This window comes from Tachysurus vachellii, chromosome 5, assembly GCF_030014155.1.
Source record: "Tachysurus vachellii isolate PV-2020 chromosome 5, HZAU_Pvac_v1, whole genome shotgun sequence".
In the NCBI taxonomy this organism is placed as follows: Eukaryota; Metazoa; Chordata; class Actinopteri; order Siluriformes; family Bagridae; genus Tachysurus; species Tachysurus vachellii.
This window is the reverse complement of record NC_083464.1, coordinates 23,037,171-23,059,599: the sequence shown is the minus strand read 5'-3', so window position 1 is coordinate 23,059,599 and position 22,429 is coordinate 23,037,171. Positions and strand designations below refer to the sequence as shown.

The window sequence follows — 22,429 nt, the reverse complement described above, 5'->3', positions numbered from 1 at the left end:
CTTCACTGAAAAGTACACACAGAGTAAAAAGAATCATCAGCAGGTCAGTAATTAAAATGTGTAATGGCACACAAAAAAAGTGAAAAGGAAAGTAAAAGGCTAGAGCTGAAAGAGTGATCACTGAACGACAGGGTGAACTTTAGGAAAATGAACTTCCCAGTATGTCTCAGACACCCACGGACTCAGAATATAAAGAGGAGGGAGACCAATTCATGTTAATGATAAGATTCATGTATTTATCACCTCCAGGAACCGAGTGGGTTTAATAGTTCCTTGCTTAATTAAGCTTTACAAGAGATTTCCAGGAAAATGGTCAACTCTTGTGATATACACAATCTGACAAGTTAAACGTTTATTAGCGTATCCTGCGTATCCTGCGTATCAGAATTTCCCTGTCACAAGCAGCAGTCATCTCCTCACTTTACTCACCTGAACAGTGTGTTCTTTTTTTCCATGGCAAGAAATAAGAACTTAACAGGTTCTGTTTAAAAGCACTAGAAATTTCTCAGCAAATTAAACTAATCTTTTAAGATTGAGATGCTTAATCTACTAATGCAAGCGTAAGGGAGTAACAACTTTTTTCTTAGTAATTACCCAGAACGCATTCTGATTGCAGACTTTTTTTTTTTTTTTTAAGTCTATTTAAATTCTATTTAGGGGGCACGGTGGCTTAGTGGTTAGCATGTTCGCCTCACACCTCCAGGGTTGGGGGTTCGATTCCCACCTCCACCTTGTGTGTGTGGAGTTTGCATGTTCTCCCCGTGCCTCGGGGGTTTCCTCCGGGTACTCCGGTTTCCTCCCCCGGTCCAAAGACATGCATGGTAGGTTGATTGGCATCTCTGGAAAGTTGTTCGTAGTGTGTGATTGCGTGAGTGAATGAGAGTGTGTGTGTGCCCTGTGATGGGTTGGCACTCCATCCAGGGTGTATCCTGCCTTGATGCCCAATGACGCCTGAGATAGGCACAGGCTCCCCGTGACCCGAGGTGGTTTGGATAAGCGGTAGAAGATGAATGAGTGTGAGTAAATTCTATTTCTATTTTACTTCTATTTCTAAGTCTATTCTATTTTTCTATTTTTTAATTGTATTTTTTTATTTAATTAATTAAATGTAAAAAAGGCTCGCAAACAAGCTAAATGGATTTGAACATGCATGCCCTCGTTCCGAATGCCAGCAGGACACACTCACACGAGAGCATAATGAGTTCGAGTGTGTGCAATACTGGATGTGTACAAAGTGTGCGACGGATATAGACTGTAGTGTGGACATGCACGCAAAGGAAGTCTGTGTGAAAGCAGAAGGAAATCTGATAATATATTAAGCTCTGGCGAGCTCAATTTCTGGCAGTAAGTTAATGCCATGGAGAGTGATTAGAAGTGGAACAACAGAAAGACTGTAGAAAGAAGAGAGGAGACAGGAGGAGAGATTGAATGAGGAGTTAAGATTCTGAACTGTTAATCTTTTATTGGTTTTGGAGTTATAAGGACTAAGTGAAGTAGCCAGAGACAGACCCATGTAATCATAACGAAAAGGAAGAAAGTCTACTTTTGTATACATTCTTTTTATGTATAATACAGACTTGTTATGCAGCTGGTATGCATTCGAGACTGTGGAAAGTGCATCTATTATAATCCTTAACACTCTAGTTCGCTTGTCTATATCTGTGCAGATGTATACTGTGTGTGCGTGTCTAATCGTGAGTTCAGGACACACATGGCTGTAATTGAGGAGGACCACTGGCTGCTCCTGTCTGCCAAAGAAATCGGGCAGGTCTGGCTGAGGCTAATGCACAAGGCACTGGGCTGCAGAGCCACTAGCTCAGAGCTATATTAACACTGACACCAGTGTACCAGGACCCACACAGTACAATAACAACCCTGTGAGCAACCCCCCCCACAACACACACACACACACACACATCTCTCACACACCATACACACACACAGACACACAATAACAACCCATGGTCACAATTGGGGGAAAAATAGAAAATGAAAGAGAGTGCACTCAGGAAGGACAGAGAGAGGTCAGAGAGGAAAAGGGCAAAACCAGGAAGCATGGCTGATGGAAACCAATAATGATGAAGGATGAAGAAGAAAGGAATTAGAGAGACCGGGATTCAGAGAATGGGAGAAGGGCAGCAGAGATACCAGGTCAGAAGGAGACACAATTCGAGATGAGGCTATGTAGAAGAGAAATAGACACAGGAGAAAAGTAATGAAACAGAGTAGAAAAAGAGACAGGGGAATAGACAGATAGATAGATAGACTGTCACAAAATGACAGGAAAAATATTATAAAGAGGGGGAGAATTAGCTGCTGTGTGAGTGAGAAAGAAAGTAATGGAAGGAAACATGTCTCTCACTTATTCTTACCTGCGCCTCGTTCTCCTTCAGCAGTCTGCGTGTGCGAACTCCGCCTGGGTCATCGGTTAAATTCAGCATCACCACACTCTTCTTCTCCCAGCCAATAAAGGAGCCATCTGTCAAACCTTCGACCATAGACAGGAAGTCTTGGTAGCCATGGTGACGTGTGGAAACCACAGAAAATGCTGTCCAATCGTACTCCTCGAGCACCTCAAAGATCACTTCTAATTGGAGAGCAGTAGAGGTGCTAAACTGCAGGAAGATAGAGCCGCTCTCCTGCAATATGATGAAATGAGAAAATGACTAACTCTTTTCCATGTCTTCACTCTATTCATTCCCTCTATAAGGCATCATGGGGACTGAATTTCTTATACAGTGTTTCTTACATAACACTAACTACAATTAACTCCAGGGTGATAGAGCCTCTGGCAGAGTAATTAAGGGGGGAACTACATTTCCCATGACTACGGTCTCTTCATTTTCAGTTTGCATCATCATGGAAATTGAATTTCTCATCAAGTGTTTCGGAAATAGGAGTCCACTGCAGCAAGGAGAGGTAGCAACAAGGGGAATGTAACTGTGAATGGGTTTCAAATGGCTGCTGGGCAAATCTCCCACAGATTTAAATATCATTTCTGGTGACATGCAGGGCCTGTGTTAGGAAAACCTTACAACTTGCTATTTCTCCAGATTAAATCATTTTAAAATACATATTTTGTAAGAATAAAAATTCTTTTCAAATATAAGTTAAAGAAGTCGTATGGATTGTTTTTAAACGTAGTTAAGATGAGAAGAATGAGAGAGCGCATGTCCCACATTGTATTTTCCGTGGCTCTGTAGACAAATAGCCTAATAGACAATTGTAGCTCTACATGTTTCTTCACACCCGAATCTAACATTGATCTTTTTCCGCTGGTCTAGCACATGCAAAAGACAACAGCCATCAAATATCATCAGCTTTTAAGCAATGTCACTCTTGCAATATCATTATTGGGACTGTTTTTATTTTCGACAACGGACACGATGCCAAATAGTCCCACATCAGACATTTAAATGTTACAGCAAGGGTTCAGCAAGTCAGTCAAACTATTGGTGGCTGTAGCCAATTCGCCAGATTACTTCAATTTACAAAGACTTCATTCAAGCCAATGAGTTGTGTGAAGTTGATTTTCATTTCAAAATCCAAATAGCCTCTAGGGAGCGAGCCCCATCATTTCATTCTGCTGTGAGCACATTCTTAGCCATTAGAGTAATAACCCTCGTCATACCTGTGGCACTCTGCCCAGTCCTGCTCCCCCTCCGACAGCCACAATAGGAAGGCCAGTCTGGGCCGAGACGAATTCCAGCATGGGGGACAGTGGGCCCGAAGCCAGTGGGAGGGGTCTCTCATCCTCGTACACCAGCCCCTGCACAGGTCTGGATGCCAGTAGGTCACACAGTTGGGAGAGAAGGCTCCTGGGACTACTGTCATTTACCTGCAAACAGATCAGTTTCAGATTAATGTACATAGTTAAATTCACCTTGCAAGTTTCAATTTGTATTATTATGTGCATAAAGAGTTCGTAAGCAATTTCTTACGATATATTAGAACACTCCTAACCAGACATAGTGCAAAAAAAGTAAACAGTGTGTGCAGTCATAAAGTGGCATAGTGAAAGATATTGCATATCGTCGCTGTCGGGCGGAAACCTCGTATGTCCAAATTTGGTCAAATTCATATTTTTTCACATATCGATGCTATTGGTCAGTCCCCACGTGGGTCTGTTATTTTTACAAGTTATTAACCAATCTAAAGTCTTGAAAATAGCTTGAGTGCAAATCTCATAACTCCTTTGGACACTTCAACTGTCCACCTCTTCCTCACTCCGCGGGAGAGCTTCGCGGCATATTTCTCCTTAATAAGAGTCGCAACGAATCAACACGTCTTCTGAGGTAAATGTCTTCAAAACACTGGGCTCAAAGAAAAAAAAATCTTGACCCCCGCTAGTTCTGGTGCTCGTCTGAGGACAGGAATTGAGCGCAAGACAATCCACTGCAACGCGGACTAAACCCTGTGCACTGCAGATACGGTACGGCATTTTTTTAATTTCCTGAAAAATAACGGTTTTGGAGATACGAGGATTCCGCCTGACAGCGACGATATATTCAGTACTATAATTATTCGATCCTATATTAACTATACTATATTAGCATATTATGGAAGCTAATGCACATACAGAACGAGTCTGATATCAGTACAGTACAGCAATACAGTAACATATGTACTGCTGTGTATACACTGTGATCTGAAACCATTTGATCCAATACACCTCATTATGTCAAATGGTCAACTTTTTCAATTTGACTACAATAAAGAAAACTTTATTAAAATCCTTGTTCAAATTCACATTCAAACTTTCAACTGAACTCCAAATTGGGCTGAGACTGTACTTCTGTTCACATAATAGAAAACTATTTCAGGTCCTAGCCCACCTGAAGCCAGATGACATTAACATAGCCCCACTTGGTGACAACACTCTCTCCGAAGCTGCTGTGCACTCGGCCAAAGCCTGGATACAGGACCCTGCCTCCGGCCGCTGTCACTCCCGCCTCGTCCTGAGCCACGGAGCCTGCGTGGATCACTGCAATGTTGAAGTGCATCGGTGCCACCTGGTCTCGCTCACGCTCTCGGGGGCGGAGCAAGAGGTGAGGGGAGGAGACAGCTGGCCCTACCCATTCCACCAGGGCCAACAGGAGAGGCAGGGCAGGTACTGTGACCATGGCAACAAAAAAAAGAGGGCAGGAGAAGCGGAGCAGCAGGGGGCGCAAATAGAGAATGCCTAAGAAAGAGAGAAATAGCAAAATGGAGAGAGAAAAAAATGATTAGAGTCAGATCTAGCAGCCAAAGGGTTGGTGAAGAGCCAGAAAGACTGGGTATGAAAACAAACAAAAAAGAGGTGTGCGTACAAGATAAACGTGCGTACAAGATAATCCAGAATAATAATAAAAAAAAAAAAAAAAAGCTAAATTAACTTTTTTATTCAGGCCACTGGATGAAATAGAGCAATACTGTGGAAAAAATAGAAATGGAGAAAGAGACCAAAATTGATAGACAGATATAGCTGTGCTGGAAGGAGATGAATGTGTGTGCATGTGTGTGTTTGTGTGCATGTAGCAGATAGATTATACCTGTGGTTATTATGGCAAACAAATAATATTAATTAAAATAATATTAATACGTGTATATTTGCACACACACACACACACACACACACACACACACACACACACACACATTCAGTGGCACACTTACACAACATGCAACCTGATTTATAGAAAGAAATGGAGTTAATATTACAGACTCATAAACAAATACGTATGCACAAATATACACACACACTCTCTAACAAATCAGTTTTGAATTTAAATAAAGTGCTGAAATTTGAGCCCAGCATCCACCCCCCGCTCTTGGTTTTATCCTACACTTCACACTCTTCCTTTCTGTTTCTCATGACTTTTGGTATAAATGCAATCATTTGGGGTCACTGAGCTCAGTAAAATAACATTCCCACAAATTTTCTGTATTCTCTGTATCACTGCTTGCTTTGCTTGCTCTCTTTTTCAGCTTAAACCTACTGATTTCTTTGAGGAAATGACTTTAGAGAAAAAATGAACATGTTTGGCTTACACAAACTAGCAATCCTATAGTTTTTGGCTAGGCAGTTTGTGACTGGCAATACGAGGCTGGTTGGTGCGGGTTGAAGAGACACATCGAGCAGTTGGTAAATGGTACTTTAAAAAACTGTAGATACACCATTTCCCTTTAAAATAGCACTGACGCCTTCTACAGTAAACGTGAGTGATGTCAGAGAACTCAAATGTAATGAAATTTCAACCCGTGTAAGTAATCATAAAGAGAAATAGAATTAAAATGAAGTTTCCTTTACTTATATTTTGAAAGAATCGTTTTAGAAGTACTGTATTATAATCAATGTATAATAAAAAATAATAAAAGTGATTTTTTTATAAATTATCTCAGAGTTTTTAGAATTATCTTTCCAGCATAAATAAATAAACAAACAAACAAACAAACAAATAAATATATGAATAAATAAATAAATTAAAAATTGGTTTTGGGAATGAATTGTAGCTCCAGTTGGACTCTGCTTCTTGAAGTGTTCGGACAAGAAGTATTGCCAACTACATGTGGTCTTTGAGGACAACAACCTCCTCATCAATACACAATTGTCAGACTGTATATTTATAATCACACCCTCCAGTGTCCCCCAAATAAGAATGGGATCCCTGATGGGAGTCTGGTTCTTCTCAAGGTTTCTTCCTTTTCCCTCTAAGGGAGTTTTTCCTTGCCACAGTCACCCCAGTCACCTCAGGCTTGTTCATTGGGGATAAATACAAACACATTTAAATACAAGTCTAATATATTAAGTATATATTATACTAAATATATCTACTTTTTATATTATGTTTCTTATGTTCAGTAAAGCTGCTTGGAGACAATGTCCATTGTTAAAAACACTAATACAAATAAATTTGAACTGAAATTTGAATTGAATTTTCCTTTTGGTTAGTCACTAAGAAAATGAATCAGATATACAGCGATATAAATGTGTAACAAACAGAAGCATGTGGCAGTAACTCTTCATCAAGAAACGTGTACATTTCTTGACCTCCAGTAAAAACAGGTTAATACATGTACTGATGGACTTCCAAAAAGCTCAATACTGTGACTACTGTACATTACCCATACACAAATGCTGACCATTTTAATATGAATACCTGCCCATTCACACAGTTATCCAATCAGTGCAACATGTAAAGCAATGCTCAAGAGCTTCAGTTCAATCATCTGAAAAGAGAAAAATGTGAGTAACCCTGGGGGAAAAAAAGAGTGCTATTTCTATAGGTGGAAAAGCTTTGTTGATAACAGGGGAGCTGGTTTGAGTTAACAGAGGATTTCTACAGTTAATCTGTACAACCATGCCAATGAAACTGAAGGTGGACTGACTTCAACTGCAGAAAACCACAACAGGTTCTAGTCCTGTTAGCCAAGAACAGGAATCTGAGGCTATCGTGGATCCAGACTAACTGAAACTGGACAAGTGCAGACTGAAACATGTTGTCTGGCCTTTTTTACAATCTACAACTGTGCACTTTCAAGGAGTCTGTGCCCTCAGTAGCCCCAGATACCCGTTCATGGCTGACCAGAGTGGACCGTGATATGGCCTTCTGCTGCTGCTGTCTATCCACCTGAAAGTTCGATGCTTTGTGCATGTAAAGATGCTTTTCTGCTTACCACAGTTGTAAATAATGAGTAATTGATGATTGATTGATTGATTGATTGATTCACCATCACCTTCCATTCAGCTAAAACCAATCGGACCATTCTCTTTAGACCTTTCTTATCAACAAGGTAGTTCTGTATGCTAAAATGTTGTTCGTTATTGTTTTTTTTTAGTTGTTTTTGTTTAAAAATCACTAAAATCCCAGAACATCAGCAGGTTCTGAAAAACTCTAACTAGGGCAAGTGGCACCAACCACCATGTAACACTCAGTCATTGATGAGTTCTAAATGAATTTTTCTCTATTTTGATGTTTAATAGAAATAATATCACGAATGAGCAATAGGGTAATATTAAAGCAATTTAAATAGTAAATGTTACGTGTTTAAATATTAAACGAGTGTTTGTTGTGTGTTCAACTTTGATGTTCCCCTGAGCAATGCATACTGTACATTTGTATCACAAAACGTTGAACTGATTGAACTGAAAGGAAATTCAAACCAAAATCAACCTCACAAAGCAGAAATAATCAGAAACCAAACGGTTGGCAAATATGAATGGATGTCTCATTTATCCAACACTGTTTCAAACAAAACTTTAAGAATAAAAAAATATTTCTTTTTATGTCGGGACACCATTTTTCATCAAGAGACTATAACTTATTTAAAGATCACTTATTCATAGTATAAGTATGAATAGCCACTCAAATTGCCACCTACTGTACAAGGTACGGATACTTGTGACCGGTGGAAAGAAGTGTACAGATGATATCAGACATACTTCAGGCTACGTATGCAGAGTATCAGATTTTTAGTTTTTTAATTCAGCTCAGTAACATATACAGACTTGTTGCTGGCAATAAAAAAATATATACAGTAGGTGACAAAGTACGTGCAAATGTAAGGCCATTTTAGACCTTTAATGATCATATTCTGCATTACATCCTTATGAGGAGTCCCCTCTACATTTCTGAACAACAGGCCATATAGGAAGTTAAATAGCTTGTGTTCATTTGTTCTGTGTCATTTCCACTCTTGGTGAATGACCAACATAATATCAATTCTAATCATGTAATGTGGCTTGTGACACTTTCCAATGTCATTCTACATCATTGTCATTCAGGACCCATTCGTGGCATTTATGATACAATTATCTAACAGTTTCCAAGCTGCATCCTATTATAGTTAGATCCCTAACAAAGATTAAGGCCTCAATACCTGGACAATTTGTTGTTGTCGTAGTTGTTAAATGGCAAAACTCCACAGAAATCTAAAGCGCTGCATAGCATGATAGTCCCAGCAATAAAGGTTAGAAAGTCCACATCATTATTTGTACAATATGATCAATAATGCATGCTTTCATATTGCTGCATGATGCTTGAAGCCACCCACAGCCAGCCAGCGCTGCAATATAACACCCTGAATTCTGATTCATTTTCCATGGCTAGTTTGGAGCTAATTGCTTCTTACTTTGATCATATTCAGTATTCAGTGAAACACACATAGCCTGGATGGATCACACTGATTTTTGAAGTGGTGTGTATATATCACAGTCCAGTGCAGAAATATGGCTCACACACACACACACACACACACACACACACACACACACACACACACACACACACACAAACACACACACACAAACACACACACACAAACACACACACACATACACTTGTACAAACACATTATGCATGCATGAGCTTATACAGACGCACAGGCACTCATGCACACACACACACACACACACACACACACTCATAATCTCATGCATACTGTACAGACTCAAGCTGATGTGCATTATGCAAATGTAAAACACCTGAAAGCGCACACACACAATCAAACACACTCAGGCCGTCTGGATCTTGATTCGCCTGGTGCTCGTTATGGCTGGCAGCACGAGCGGATCTTCAGCAGCACACGACTGCCAGGGTGCAGCAGTACTTGTGTTTCTCCCCACTGTGCGGGTGTAAACACCTGTCATAAAGCATCGCGCCCACACCCTGATGACCGCCTCATCTCGACTACTTCATCTGACAAACGACCATGCCATCAATTATGTGCTCAGACAGCGTTAAAGAAAAATCATTGTTCTGCCCCGCTGTACATGAAACTTGCATGCACTATTTATACACTGTTCAATCTATTATCAGAAATATAAGGGGACTAGCATGATGCAGAGCTGGAGTGAACTTCAATTACAGCACAGCGCACAAAGCAGGAGCTGTAATCTTAGCAACAAAGCCAAAGCTATATTATTGCTTCCTTTTTTTCTTTTTTTTTTACTTCTTTTCACGGTGTAAAATCACCTCGCCACTGATGTCTGTTGTCATAGTATCTCAGAGACCACTTCTCATGTGTGGTTTCAGCAAAGGCTAAGACTATGTAAGACACTTCAAAATCATTCATTCATACATTATTCAGTAAGAAGCACCGTCCAGCTTAGTGCAGATGTGCTTCCGAGTGCATTTCAGTAACGATCATTAAGAGGCAGCCCTCACACAACAGCCAACAGAGGTAACATGAGACATTTAAATATTAAAAGCAAATACGCTTTGGCAAGCCAGCCCGTATACTGTATACACAGCTCTCGGTTGTAATCTTATCACCTCCAGTGAATTACATAATTGCAGTGGTGTAACAGGGATGAATATACGGTCTCCCTCCTTTCGTCTGTAGTGCTCTTACCCAGACACTTGCTTCACTCGCTAGCACAGTGAACTGGTCCTGGAGCCTTACTAATAAATGCCTCTTATATTCGTACTGCTTTTTTCCCTCTCTGAGCTCTGAAAGATTACTGAATTACTCAACAGCCATTGGATAAAATAATGAAATTCATACATTTGACATCAGTACATTTCGGTGCAATTATGGAGCTGTAACCTATTATCGTGACACTTAAAAGATTCTTCTAAGAAATTTAGATTGAAGACATTGAATAAGGGGGTCACGGTGGCTTAGTGGTTAGCACGTTCGCCTCACACCTCCAGGGTTGGGGTTCGATTCCCGCCTCCACCTTGTGTGTGTGGAGTTTGCATGTTCTCCCCGTGCCTTGGGGGTTTCCTCCGGGTACTCCGGTTTCCTCCTCCGGTCCAAAGACATGCATGGTAGGTTGATTGGCATCTCTGGAAAATTGTCCCTAGTGTGTGATTGTGTGATTGTGTGAGTGAATGAGTGTGTGTGTGTGTGTGTGTGCCCTGTGATGGGTTGGCACTCCGTCCAGGGTGTATCCTGCCTTGATGCCCGATGACGCCTGAGATAGGCACAGGCTCCCCGTGACCCGAGGTAGTTCGGATAAGCGGTAGAAGATGAATGAATGAATGACATTGAATAACTATGAAATTAACAGATGTGACAGAATTTGATATGAGGAAGTAAACTACCTCAGAAATCCTTTCATTCGCTCGGACCTTATTACACCGTAGTGATTAGGCTGATGTTTGCTTGTTTCTTTAAGAACTAGGTTTCCAGGCTGATTTTAAAGCGTATGTGAGGTGCACGATGGAATTATTATTCTAAGATGTTTGCATACTGCACCATGCCATTAAATGGTTCTGGATCAAAGTCAAATTAATCACGCTCTGTCCAGTGGGATCAGAAGCGAGTAACAAAGACTGAACGGATTTTTATCAGAGCTTCTGGTTTTGATTACATTTTTCTGGAAATGTATGAATTTGCATGAAAGTACTGCAGAGCAAAATACAGTAAGTTACTCAATTAAACCAACCTGCAGCCCTGTTTTTATTTTAGGTATTACTTTTTTTTTTTTAAACTTACCTTTATTTACGTGGGAAAAACATTTCATTTTGTGCAACTTTTTTGAAACAAACAATGATGAACTATACTAAGAATCATAGCTGCTTTGTTTTAGGGTCAAAATATAAAAATTTCGTCACTCTCATTTCATCATCTTCTTCAGATTATATTCGCTAGCAGAGTTGAGGACACTTCATGCTCAACCCATTTACAAAGAGTCTCTTTGCTCTGTTTTTCTTTTCTCATCTGTCTCTTTAGCACTAACTCTAAAAGCTACTTGAGTGAACAAATGTACAGTAAAGGCCAGAATCTTAACATGCTGTTCCTGTCTCTCTGTGTCTCACAGAGTCCATCTAATCCAACTGGTTGCTTTGACCCATTTACAAAAACATATTAAAATAGTCTCATTAGGAAAAGCACAAAACCTTTAAAAATATCAAGTTTTCCACTCACATAAATAAAAAAAAAAAATTTGCAAACCTCCATTAAAAAAAAAAACCTCTTCTCCCTTCACTCTCCTAAGCCATCCATTGACTCTAATTTAATTTTCTTTAATTTACTTTTCTATTTGGTTTGATCTAATCACCATTCTGTTCCATTTAAAGGTATAGAGTCTTTTCATTTGACCTCCAATTACAGCACAAATTTCACTGTAGCGTATTTCACTATTGCCAGCTGCATATCCACCTCTGCTTAGCCCCATTCACAAACATCCATGGCTGCGTCCCATTTTCTACTCCATTCTTACAAAGCTGGCTGCTTTTCAGAAGCGCAGCGATGATGAATGGCTTCCCGAACACCTCTATTAGCGGGTAGTTGGCTCTGTAGAAGCTTCGACGGGGCAGATCTGCACTACGCAGCTATTTGGCAGTAGGTGCTGGGTGCTAGACTATGTGCTGAGCTTGTGGGCAAAAATGAACGCAGCTGGTCCGGCTTGCAAGTTCACAGGTCGGTACTGCATGCTGCAGGAGCGGGTCGGTCTGTAGTATAAACACATTTTAACCCATTTAATCCCCTCTTGGGATCAATTTCTTTATCCAGACTTACATCTCTCACTCTTCAAGCTTCACACCTTTCCTATAAGTTACAGAATCATTTAGAACAATGACTGACTAATGTGGTTTAAGATGAATAACTGAATATTATAGCATAGTATTGTTGAATTCCTGACTCTGTAGATGTTAAATCGTTTCCTTTAAAGTCACAGACAGTAGTTCCAGTTGCAAAGCAACAGGTTTATTTTAATGTGCTTTTTCTAGCTGTATCTGTAGCTGTACCTTTCTCAGACACAAGGCTTTTCAGTATCGTGGAAACATATCAAGCTGCATTTGAGAGAAAAATACAGAAGCTGATGAGAAGAAGCGAATATTCCTGGCTCTCTAACGTGAGTAAGAAGAAATAACTTGTCTTGCAGATGTCCTGTAACATGAAGTGGAATTAAAAATGAAATATAGTATAAAAAGTATATATAAAATAAAGTATAAGAGGAATAAAACACATTGAAACATGCCTTTACAGAAAAAGTCTTACATATTCTTAAACAGTTAAAGATCTAGATGTCCAGACTGATAACGAGTTACAAACAAAAAGCTTACAAAATAAAGTCATAAATGTTTTCTTTAAAATATATAAGGTTAAGAAGAGTGCTTAAATATATATATATATATATATATATATATATATATATATATATATATATATATATATATATATATATATATATAGTATCCAAAGAGATAGATCATTTAAACAATATGCTCCAGGTCATCTGTGGCTAGAAATGAATTTGCAGTTGTTTTGACTCAGTGGTATTCAAACTTTGAGGGAATAGAAAGAACAGAAACTACAGAAACGAGTTAGCACTTAAATCCTTGCAATGCTGCGATACTGTTTATCTCCAGTTCTGATCAAATCTCATTCATAATTTGTGATAAAATAGTGATATTGCATTAAAATGTTGAACCGCATTAGTCTGGTTCCATCTACATAAAGGTTTATAGACTCATTTGGCATTAAAGAGCATACTTTGTTTGGAAACCCTTCCTTGTGGGTTATTTACAGAACATCGAGGCTCAATATATTTACATTTACATTTACAGCATTTGGCAGATGCCCTTATCCAGAGCGACGTACATAAGTGCTTAAATCTCTAGCATTGAATACATTAATGCTAAGTTACATACTTAAGATACCATGAGTTTAAAACATTTGTTCAAAGTTTCAATGAAAAAGTGTCAAAGGTGTTTTTTTTTGTTTGTTTGTTTATTTTTTTTTAAATGCAAAAGATAGGGAAAGAAGTGCTAGTTGAAGTGTTCCCTGAATAAGTAGGTCTTCAACCGCCGCTTGAAAATAGCCAGTGACTCAGCTGTCTGGACCTCTAGAGGAAGTTCATTCCACCACCTTGGTGCCAGAACAGAGAAGAGTCTTGTAGTATACTTGCCTCTTACCCTGAGAGATGACAACAGAACAACAGAACTTCCTAGAGCGATGATGAGCTTGTATTATCTATTAAAAAAACATTATCCTTAGTTAATTACTGCTATTCCAAAGCACAATTGAATGGTCAAATCTGAATGAACAGAAGGTGTGTATTGTTTTTGTATAACTGCATAATATGTGTTTAAAAAAGGAGATAGCTAGGAGATATTTGTTTAACAGTTATGGAATGAGTCCCTTTAGAAGAGTCACGATGCTTTGTAAGCTTTCCAATCCCAAGAAAGTAATTTGGTTTGATGAGGAGTCAGAAATCAGACTATATTTAAATGTTTATCATGCACCGACAACGGTCTAGTCAAGTGAAAATGTTTTATGGTTAATGTTCTATTAAATGAAGCTTTTCCATTATTCTGGGCCATTTTGAAACGTTTACTTTGTAGAGAAGGAATTCAAGACATTGATAATCACATAGAAATCTATATTTCATTTATTACCTTTAGAGCATATGTCTGATTTCGAACACATCTGTACACCACAGCTTTAGAAGAATGTTAGGATTAACTGAGGAGATGGATCGTGAGCATATGGTAAACACACACATTTTCCCCTTGGGTCAAAACACACAAAGCACCAAAACCCTGTGCGTATTTTTGTATTCGGCGCACCACACACACTTCACAAAGAAGCAGGACGTCTGGGGAAATCCCTCAAGTAAACTGGATCCATTTGCGGATCCTCTTTGTACATTATCAGTGGTGACCACTGGTATAAAGCGACTACTCAAAATTCAGTCATGTATCCATACACACTCATGCTTTCACACATCTGCCAAATCCTTACGCACACCGTGTGGCAAAAAACAAGACTGGATTCACACTGTGCACGTCGACACACACTTCATGGGCACTAGCACACACATGCATACCTGAACACACATACACACACACACACACAGCTGTCATCTTACCCTGTACCTTCCATGGCATGCACCCACAAATACCAATACACCTGCACAGATGAACAGATGGAGGCTCCCATCAGCATGTAATATATGATTTAGATGTACATGTACACAAAACCATGCATATGTAAACACCCAGACTTTCACACGAGTCTGGAGCTCTACGAACAAAATGGCAGCATAAACTTTACTCAGCAGACAAATTTCAACATGTATTAAGTGACAGACCTACTGTAGGTATAGGAACTTCAATTTAGTGTGATACAGACACATGCTGTAGTAGTAGTGGAGTCACACACACTCCAAACACACACTCAAACGAAGCTTATGACATATAGCCTAGTTTGTGTTAGTATGGTGCTCCAAGGAAATCCAACACTTTGTCAGACACGGTCATTATTAAAGGTCAATGTCCGCACACTGGTGTCATTATCATAACAAGGAAACCGTCACGGGAACCTTTGGTCCGACACGCGCATTTCTGACAACTGCGATTAACATTCTGACACACAGGAGACTGAATACCCTGCACTCCAACCTCGCTATGTTATTCATTCTTGCGAGCAATCTGGCTCACAGGTTTCCAGACGTGTACAATTGATCTGCATATTTGAAAAGAATTGTTAAAGGTGTAGCATAACTGCCAGATGAAAGGGAATGTAAGAAAGTGACAAGTCCTGCGTATGCACATAAAGGAGAGTAGCTATTAATATCACTAGGCAAAAAAACAACAACAATGGAATAAAGAAGATTCATGAAACACATTAAAGGCTTCAGTTTTCCAGTAAGAAATGTTCCCACTCGGGTCCATTTATGAGTTAAGCTGCTAAACCTAAACTTCCATTATTTGTAGTAGTATCGTTATTATTAACTTACACAGCCACTAAATCATACAAACCATAAAATGAGGTAATGGACCATTTTCACCCATGACTATGTATAACTGCTTAAGTACAAACAAGAGAATGGAATCCCACACAATTTCCAGGATGCAAGTAGTTAAATATTTATAGTTATTGGACGTCAATAGCAATGTCGCAAAGTTAGTTTAAAAAATGTTGGGTGCAAATTCATTTTCAATCTCATACTACAGCTTTTGGGGGGCACGGTGACTTAGTGGTTAGCACGTTCGCCTCACACCTCCAAGGTTTGGGGTTCAATTCCCACCTCCGCCTTGTGTGTGTGGAGTTTGCATGTTCTCCCCGTGCCTCGGGGGTTTCCTCCGGGTACTCCGGTTTCCTCCCCCGGTCCAAAGACATGCATGGTAGGTTGATTGGCATCTCTGGAAAATTGTCCGTAGTGTGTGATTGCGTGAGTGAATGAGTGTGTGTGTGTGTGTGTGTGTGTGTGTGTGTGCCCTGCGATGGGTTGGCACTCCGTCCAGGGTGTATCCTGCCTTGCTGCCCGATGATGCCTGAGATAGTCACAGGCTCCCCGTGACCCGAGGTAGTTCGGATAAGCGGTAGAAGATGAGTGAGTGACTACAGCTTTTCACTGAGGACAAGACTCACAAGCTTGACCAGATCAGTGCACAACGTGACCTGATCAGTGCTCAACAATAAAGGATTTTCTTAATCCACTAAGACTAGTTCAGTTTCGTGTTCAGTTAAGGTGAAACTGTGCTCACTGCAGCTTCACTTTTCTCTGAGACGATGTGCTCTTCTTCTGTTGTAGACCATATGCATGGGTCTGACTTGTGCCATGTGAGACACTTTACTGTTCACCGTGGCTGTGAGTGTTTATTTGAGTTACTGTAGACATCCTGTCAACTCAACAGGTCTTCCCATTCTATTCTGATGTTTCATTTCAACAGCGTTTCCACCCCCAGAACTGCCACTCTCTGGATTCTTTTTTTTTCCTGCACCATTCTGTATAAACTCTGGAGACTGTTGTGTGTGTGTGTGAAAATCCCAGAAGATCAGCAGCTTCTAAAATATTTAAACAAGCCCATCTGGAGCCAACATCCAAGCCATGGTCAAAGTCACAGAGGCAACTGAATCTCTTATCTCTAATCTCTAGCTGTCACATGATTGGCTGATAAACAGCATGGATGATGGAAGTAATGAACAGGCGTGTAGGTGTTTATAAAGAGTATAAATACGTATACTTAGTTATAAATAGGTATACACTGTCTCCTCTGTCAATCAGGGAGACACTAGCCATTTGCAGAAATCTATCGAGCCTCTCGAAACAGACTCTACTCTTCATGACATGAATTCCACAAGATGCTAGAAACGTTCCTTTGAGATTCTGGTCCATGTTGACATAACTACATCACACAATTCCTGCATATATTTTATGCTGTGAAGCTCCTGTTCTACCGCTAAGGTGTTGTATTGGATTCTACTGAGAAAGTGACTGAAGATCACTGAACGCATTATCATATTCATGAGACCAGTTTGAGATTATTTTTGCTTTGTGACATGGTGCTTTATCATGCTGGAAGTAACCATTAGAAGATGGTGAGTTGTGATCGTGAAGGGATGCACAAGATCAGCTACAACACTCAAACGGGTTTTCACAGACGTGGAACATGACGTGGTCTTCTGTTGTTGTACTGTAGCTCATCTGCGATATGTCATGCATTCTGAGATGCTTTTCTGCTCAACAGAAATGTACAGAGTGGATATCTGCTTTACTGTAGCCTTTATGTCAGCATGAACTCTATCTACCTGGCTATTTAGCTCTATCCTCAACAAGGCATTTCCATATGCAGTACCAGTGCTGTCTGGATTTTTTTCTCTATAGTGCCACTCTGAGTAAACCCTAAAAACTGTTGCAAATGAAAATCCAAGGAAATTAAAATTTAAAGAAATACTCAAACCAGCCTGGCAGTAACAATTATTGGGTCTTACATCACCGAGATAACATTTTTCCCCATTCTCATGGATGATCCCCATTATGTACAGATGTTCAAAATACAGTGTTCCAACCAGGCAGATACTCTTGAGCACAGAAGATTCGGAATATTCCTCCGATGGCGTTTTACTGCCCTGTAACACAGCATAAGCAGCAAAAAAAAAATGTGCCATTTAGCTTTGCATGTCTTGAAGAAAGCACGTGTTTGCCCCACCCTCCCCAGTTGGTACTGTAGTTGTCAATGTGATAAGGGAGAGTTCTCAAGCAGGGGACAGGCAAAACTAAATTGGAAAGAAAATATAGGAAAAATTAAAAAAAGAAAAAAGAAACGAATAGAAATGCCAGCACTGTCAGCATGGTTTGTCATTGCTGGGTCTGACCATTCCTCAACTTCATCTGTACAAATCGCGTTCATAATTAGTCTCAGTTATTGATGTGCGGATGATTTTGTTCAGCTTGTGCAGTCAGCATTTGTGTATGCACTTGCCCGCAGTATTCCCTAAAACAAAAAATTGGGTTTCATTTCCCATATTAAAAACTAACTAGTAGCTAGTAATTTAAACCCCTACAACGCTGACCAGGTAGTTACTAATCATGACTGAATGAAAACACTTATATGGCAATGAATGTCAATTGAGTTGCTTTTTTTTTGGATGAATCCTGCAAGACCCATGTACTGATGCACTTGTTTAAAGCATGCTATATCTTCCTTCTGAAAGATTGACTCATATGAAATACATATTGCTTACATCTGAAATACATAACTAGCAGCCTAGTATTTTTTTTTTTGTTACATAAATGTAGATAAATGTTCTTTTTTTTTTTCTTAGTCCTTATTAAGGCATACTGGTTATTATTATTTTTTTTTTTTTTTGAGTTAAAAAGGAAAGAAAGAAAGAAAGAAAGAAAGAAAGAAAGAAAGAAAGAAAGAAAGAAAGAAAGAAAGAAAGAAAACACCTCATAACACAGGGCCTGTCATGTTCACGTCTAGCCTTTACCTGTCAGTGAAATCAAATCCATAAATAAAAAAATGATAAAGGCCCCTTTAGGCTGCAATGCAATGTTCATTAAACATACAACTTGTATCTGCATCGAATCAAATACATGCACTCATGACAACTAATCTAATTAGACAGAGGTGTACTCATACAATTTAAATCACACCGTGGTTATTGGCGTGTGTAAAGAGCCTGCAGCTGTAGGTTTCGATGGAATGTAAGGAAATGATGAGCTCGTTTTTAATTAAATCCCTTCCGATTCAATCGCATAAAGTGTTTTTAGAAGCGAAGGGACTCTAAGAGGGTTTTCCCTGGTTACTGTACGTACATGACCGTAGTGGACATGGACAGAAATATCCGTGGTTACGGTAACCGTGGAGATGGGGGAGAGACGGCTTCCTGTAGAAACTCATGGCTGAGGAGAGCAGGATGCCGTCAAGTGTCACTCTCTCCCAAAGCAAACATTTGCAGCTCATTTTTAAATTAACACTTTATGTTTCCATTTTCAGATCCCATTCATCATCAAATGACACCACACATTTCCTCTCCCAATTTTCTCTTTTCTTCTCACTGCCTTTCTCTCTAAGAATACTATGTACTGCCAAAAACAGTGTCACTGTGCAAACGTGCTTAGGGTTTTGTGTGTGTGTCCGTGGTCTAATGTGAATTAGCACCGTGTTTATCATTGCGGCCCTGACCAAAACCACACAGGAGCCGGCAGAGAAGGGAGCACTGTAATCTCCTTCAAACACTGGTCTCTGATCTCGTTAAAGACTAATTGATGTACAGTGTTAACGAGCTTTACCTTAATTAGTCACATTTAAGTGAACAGGGGATACAGAAGGAGGGAAACAAGAAAGCCAATGGAGTTTGGGGTGGGCTGGAAATATTAGCAGTGTTATTCGATCAAAGTGTGCACAGACTTGAGTAGACAGACTGATAGATAGATAGATAGATAGATAGATAGATAGATAGATAGATAGATAGATAGATAGATAGATAGATAGATAGATAGATATATGATGGGGATTGAAAGAGACAGGCAGTGAGGTGCTGGAAGAATAGGAGAGGAGAGAATAAAGGAGATAGATATAAAGGAGGATAAGCATTACAGAGGAAAAAAAGGCAGACCGTAAAAAAAAATATTTAAAAAAAGAGAGGTGAAAAGAAGGTAGGAAGGCAAAGACAAACAGAAACAGTGAATCCACTTTCTCTCATCTCACAATCTGAGCCCTCCAACCATGTTTGGCCTCAGACACTCAATTCCAGCTGTCCCTTCTTCCCCCCGCTTCCCATTTTCCCTCATCTTCCTCTCGCTTACTCCTCTCTCATTCTTTCTGTTTCTCCACTGTTGATTTCTTTCACACTGTTCTCCATCCTGCCATTTACTCCATCCACTCTTCCCCCCTTCCCCTAGCTATAAGACTGCATCCGAACCTCACTATGCTACTGCCACATCTCCCTGATTATATGTGTATTCGATTTTTACATTTTTACATTCTACACCATCACTACACCACTCTCATTGTCTCCTTTTACTCTCTCTGTTCTTGCTCCTGGAAAAACAGCTGAGAGACTGACGGAGAGACGCTCTATTGACACGGATGGCAACACATGAGCGGCAATAGCTGCATAATATTAATGCAGCAATGCCTGTGTGTATCGCTTACTTTTATTTAAAAGATTTGCTTTTAAAGAACAAATACAGATTTATTTCTGGTGTATTTGAGTGAGATGTAACAAACAACAGTGATTTGTTCACTTGCCGAAGAGTATATAGAGTTCCTTGGCAAATTATATTTTAGATCAAAGGCCATATATGCTAATTATATTGGCATGCTTTGAGACCTTATAACCAGCGTACAATTTTTTAACCTGTGTATAGACATTATATACACCGATGAGGAAACAAACCTCCTCCTGGATATCTGCCAGTGTAGAGTTTAGTTCCAAAGTGTAGAGTTTAGTTCCAATCAATATACAACATCTGATAGAGTTGATGAAGTGGTTAGGATTGTGGAATGATTAAACTCTGCAGTAACACTAATCTCCTAAAGGAGGCCACTGCAAGGGCTCCACAGTACAAGTGGCTGAGTACAGTACAGACCTGTTGTATGTCAAGCCTGCTGAGAGACTGAGCATTCGTTTTCTTTTGATTAAAAATGTCCTTAAAAAAATCAATATTTTCATTTTGTATAACCCAAGCTCGGAGTGGAGAGATGCAAAGTTACTGAGGATGATAGAATGATGAAGGCCTTCACTCCAATGATTTTAGTTAATCCACTTGCTGCGGTTCTCTCAAATCACGTGACAAGAAGAAACGTTGGCCTATCAACTAATCAGCATGGACATATAGTCTAATGAATCTGGCTCAGTGTTCTGCAATTCCAATCCAAATCATGCAGCCATGGACACTGGAGATGATCACATTTGTATGCACTTGAACAGTCTGGATGTATATTATTTATGGTCAAGTGTAAGTATATCAAATTCTTCTTGGTGTTAGAAACCCTGCTGTGTGCAGCGCACAAGTGAGAGCTTTATCGACAGCTGCGTTCCGTGAAATTGATAAAGCCGCAGTTTACGCGACTGGAGACTGGAGAGATGCGGGCTGACAGCGCACTACGACCAAAGGCTGCGTGCTGCTGTTGCTTCTGCTCTTGCTCTTGCTGCTAATGTTCAAACGGCCAGAGAGGCAGAATTTTAAAACAGTCTTCAATATTCCATGGATATTGTTATACATATGCTGTTTTCTTTCATGCATTCATCAATTGAGCTCACAGACTGAGTGTCTCTGCTTGTCTCAGTGTCTCCTGCAAACATGCTGCAAACATGCGCGCGCGCGGCTGGTGCATGCCCATGTGTGTGCTACGAGAGATGTGTAAAAAAAAAAAAAAAAGTCATAGTTCTTATGGCCTATGAGCGAGCGCACGGCAATGACATAAGGGTCAAAGCCCCACGCGAGCCGGCTCTCTTCCACCACTCCATCCCGCACCAGTCAACCTCTCACGTCTCTTTCAGACATACGTGTTCCCGCACCCGCACGCGCATTCCCATCAAATACCGCAACAGTGTCCGTCAAAGACGCGCCGTGCGCCCGTTTCCAGCGCGCGCAAAGACGCTTAAAAAACACCTCATCCCGCAGAGCGACGTTGTGTTTGTTACAGATGTGGGCTACTTACTGCGGTTTTCACGCGCCTGTCCCCCTCTCTCTCTCTCCTCTCGGCCCTCCGTTCTCTTCACATCATCTTCCTCGGGCTATATCCCTTTTGGCGTGTTCTCCCCCGGCAAATGCATCTACACACAGATTCTACATGGATTCAATTTTCGCGAGCTCACTTACTCTCTCCCTCTCTCTCGCTCCCCCTATCCTCTCCTCTCTCTCCTCTCTCCCCTCTCTCTCTCTCTCTCTTTTCCCAGCTCTTTTGTTAAAATTCAGTATATGCACCCGGTCACCTAGCAACCATCAAACCTCTCTCTCTCTCTCTCTCTCTCTCTCTCTCTCTCTCTCTCTCTCCATCACAAGCGACACGTGTTGAATGCTAAACTTAGCGGCGTGCAGTAATAATACTAACCGGTTGGCTGGCGTTCTTTCCCCCTTTCTCACTGCTTCACCATCACCGTTCGCCTTCGTGTATCATAAAACAATATAAATATTTACTAGAAACCCTCAGCCTTCTCCATCACCCCCTCATCCGTCTCGTCCCCTCTGCGCAGACACTCTCCTGCAGGGTTGCCAGATTGAATCGACCGACCATTTTTTTGGCGAGTTAAA

At 40.3% G+C, this 22,429-nt stretch overlaps 1 protein-coding gene across 1 annotated transcript in view; it reads right to left on the bottom strand.

Annotated features, from left to right (window-relative positions):
* Window positions 1-21,949, bottom strand: part of LOC132846037 (glutamate receptor ionotropic, NMDA 2D) — a 71,000-nt gene extending 49,051 nt beyond the window's left edge. The window contains exons 1-4 of the mRNA XM_060870549.1: window positions 21,837-21,949; window positions 4,836-5,182; window positions 3,632-3,838; window positions 2,373-2,639 (exon numbers count right to left, since the gene is read on the bottom strand). Of these exons, the coding sequence (XP_060726532.1) occupies window positions 2,373-2,639; window positions 3,632-3,838; window positions 4,836-5,123 (762 nt within the window). The 5' untranslated portion in view covers window positions 5,124-5,182; window positions 21,837-21,949. The remainder of the gene's footprint in view (window positions 1-2,372; window positions 2,640-3,631; window positions 3,839-4,835; window positions 5,183-21,836) is intronic.
* Window positions 21,950-22,429: the final 480 nt, after the last annotated feature.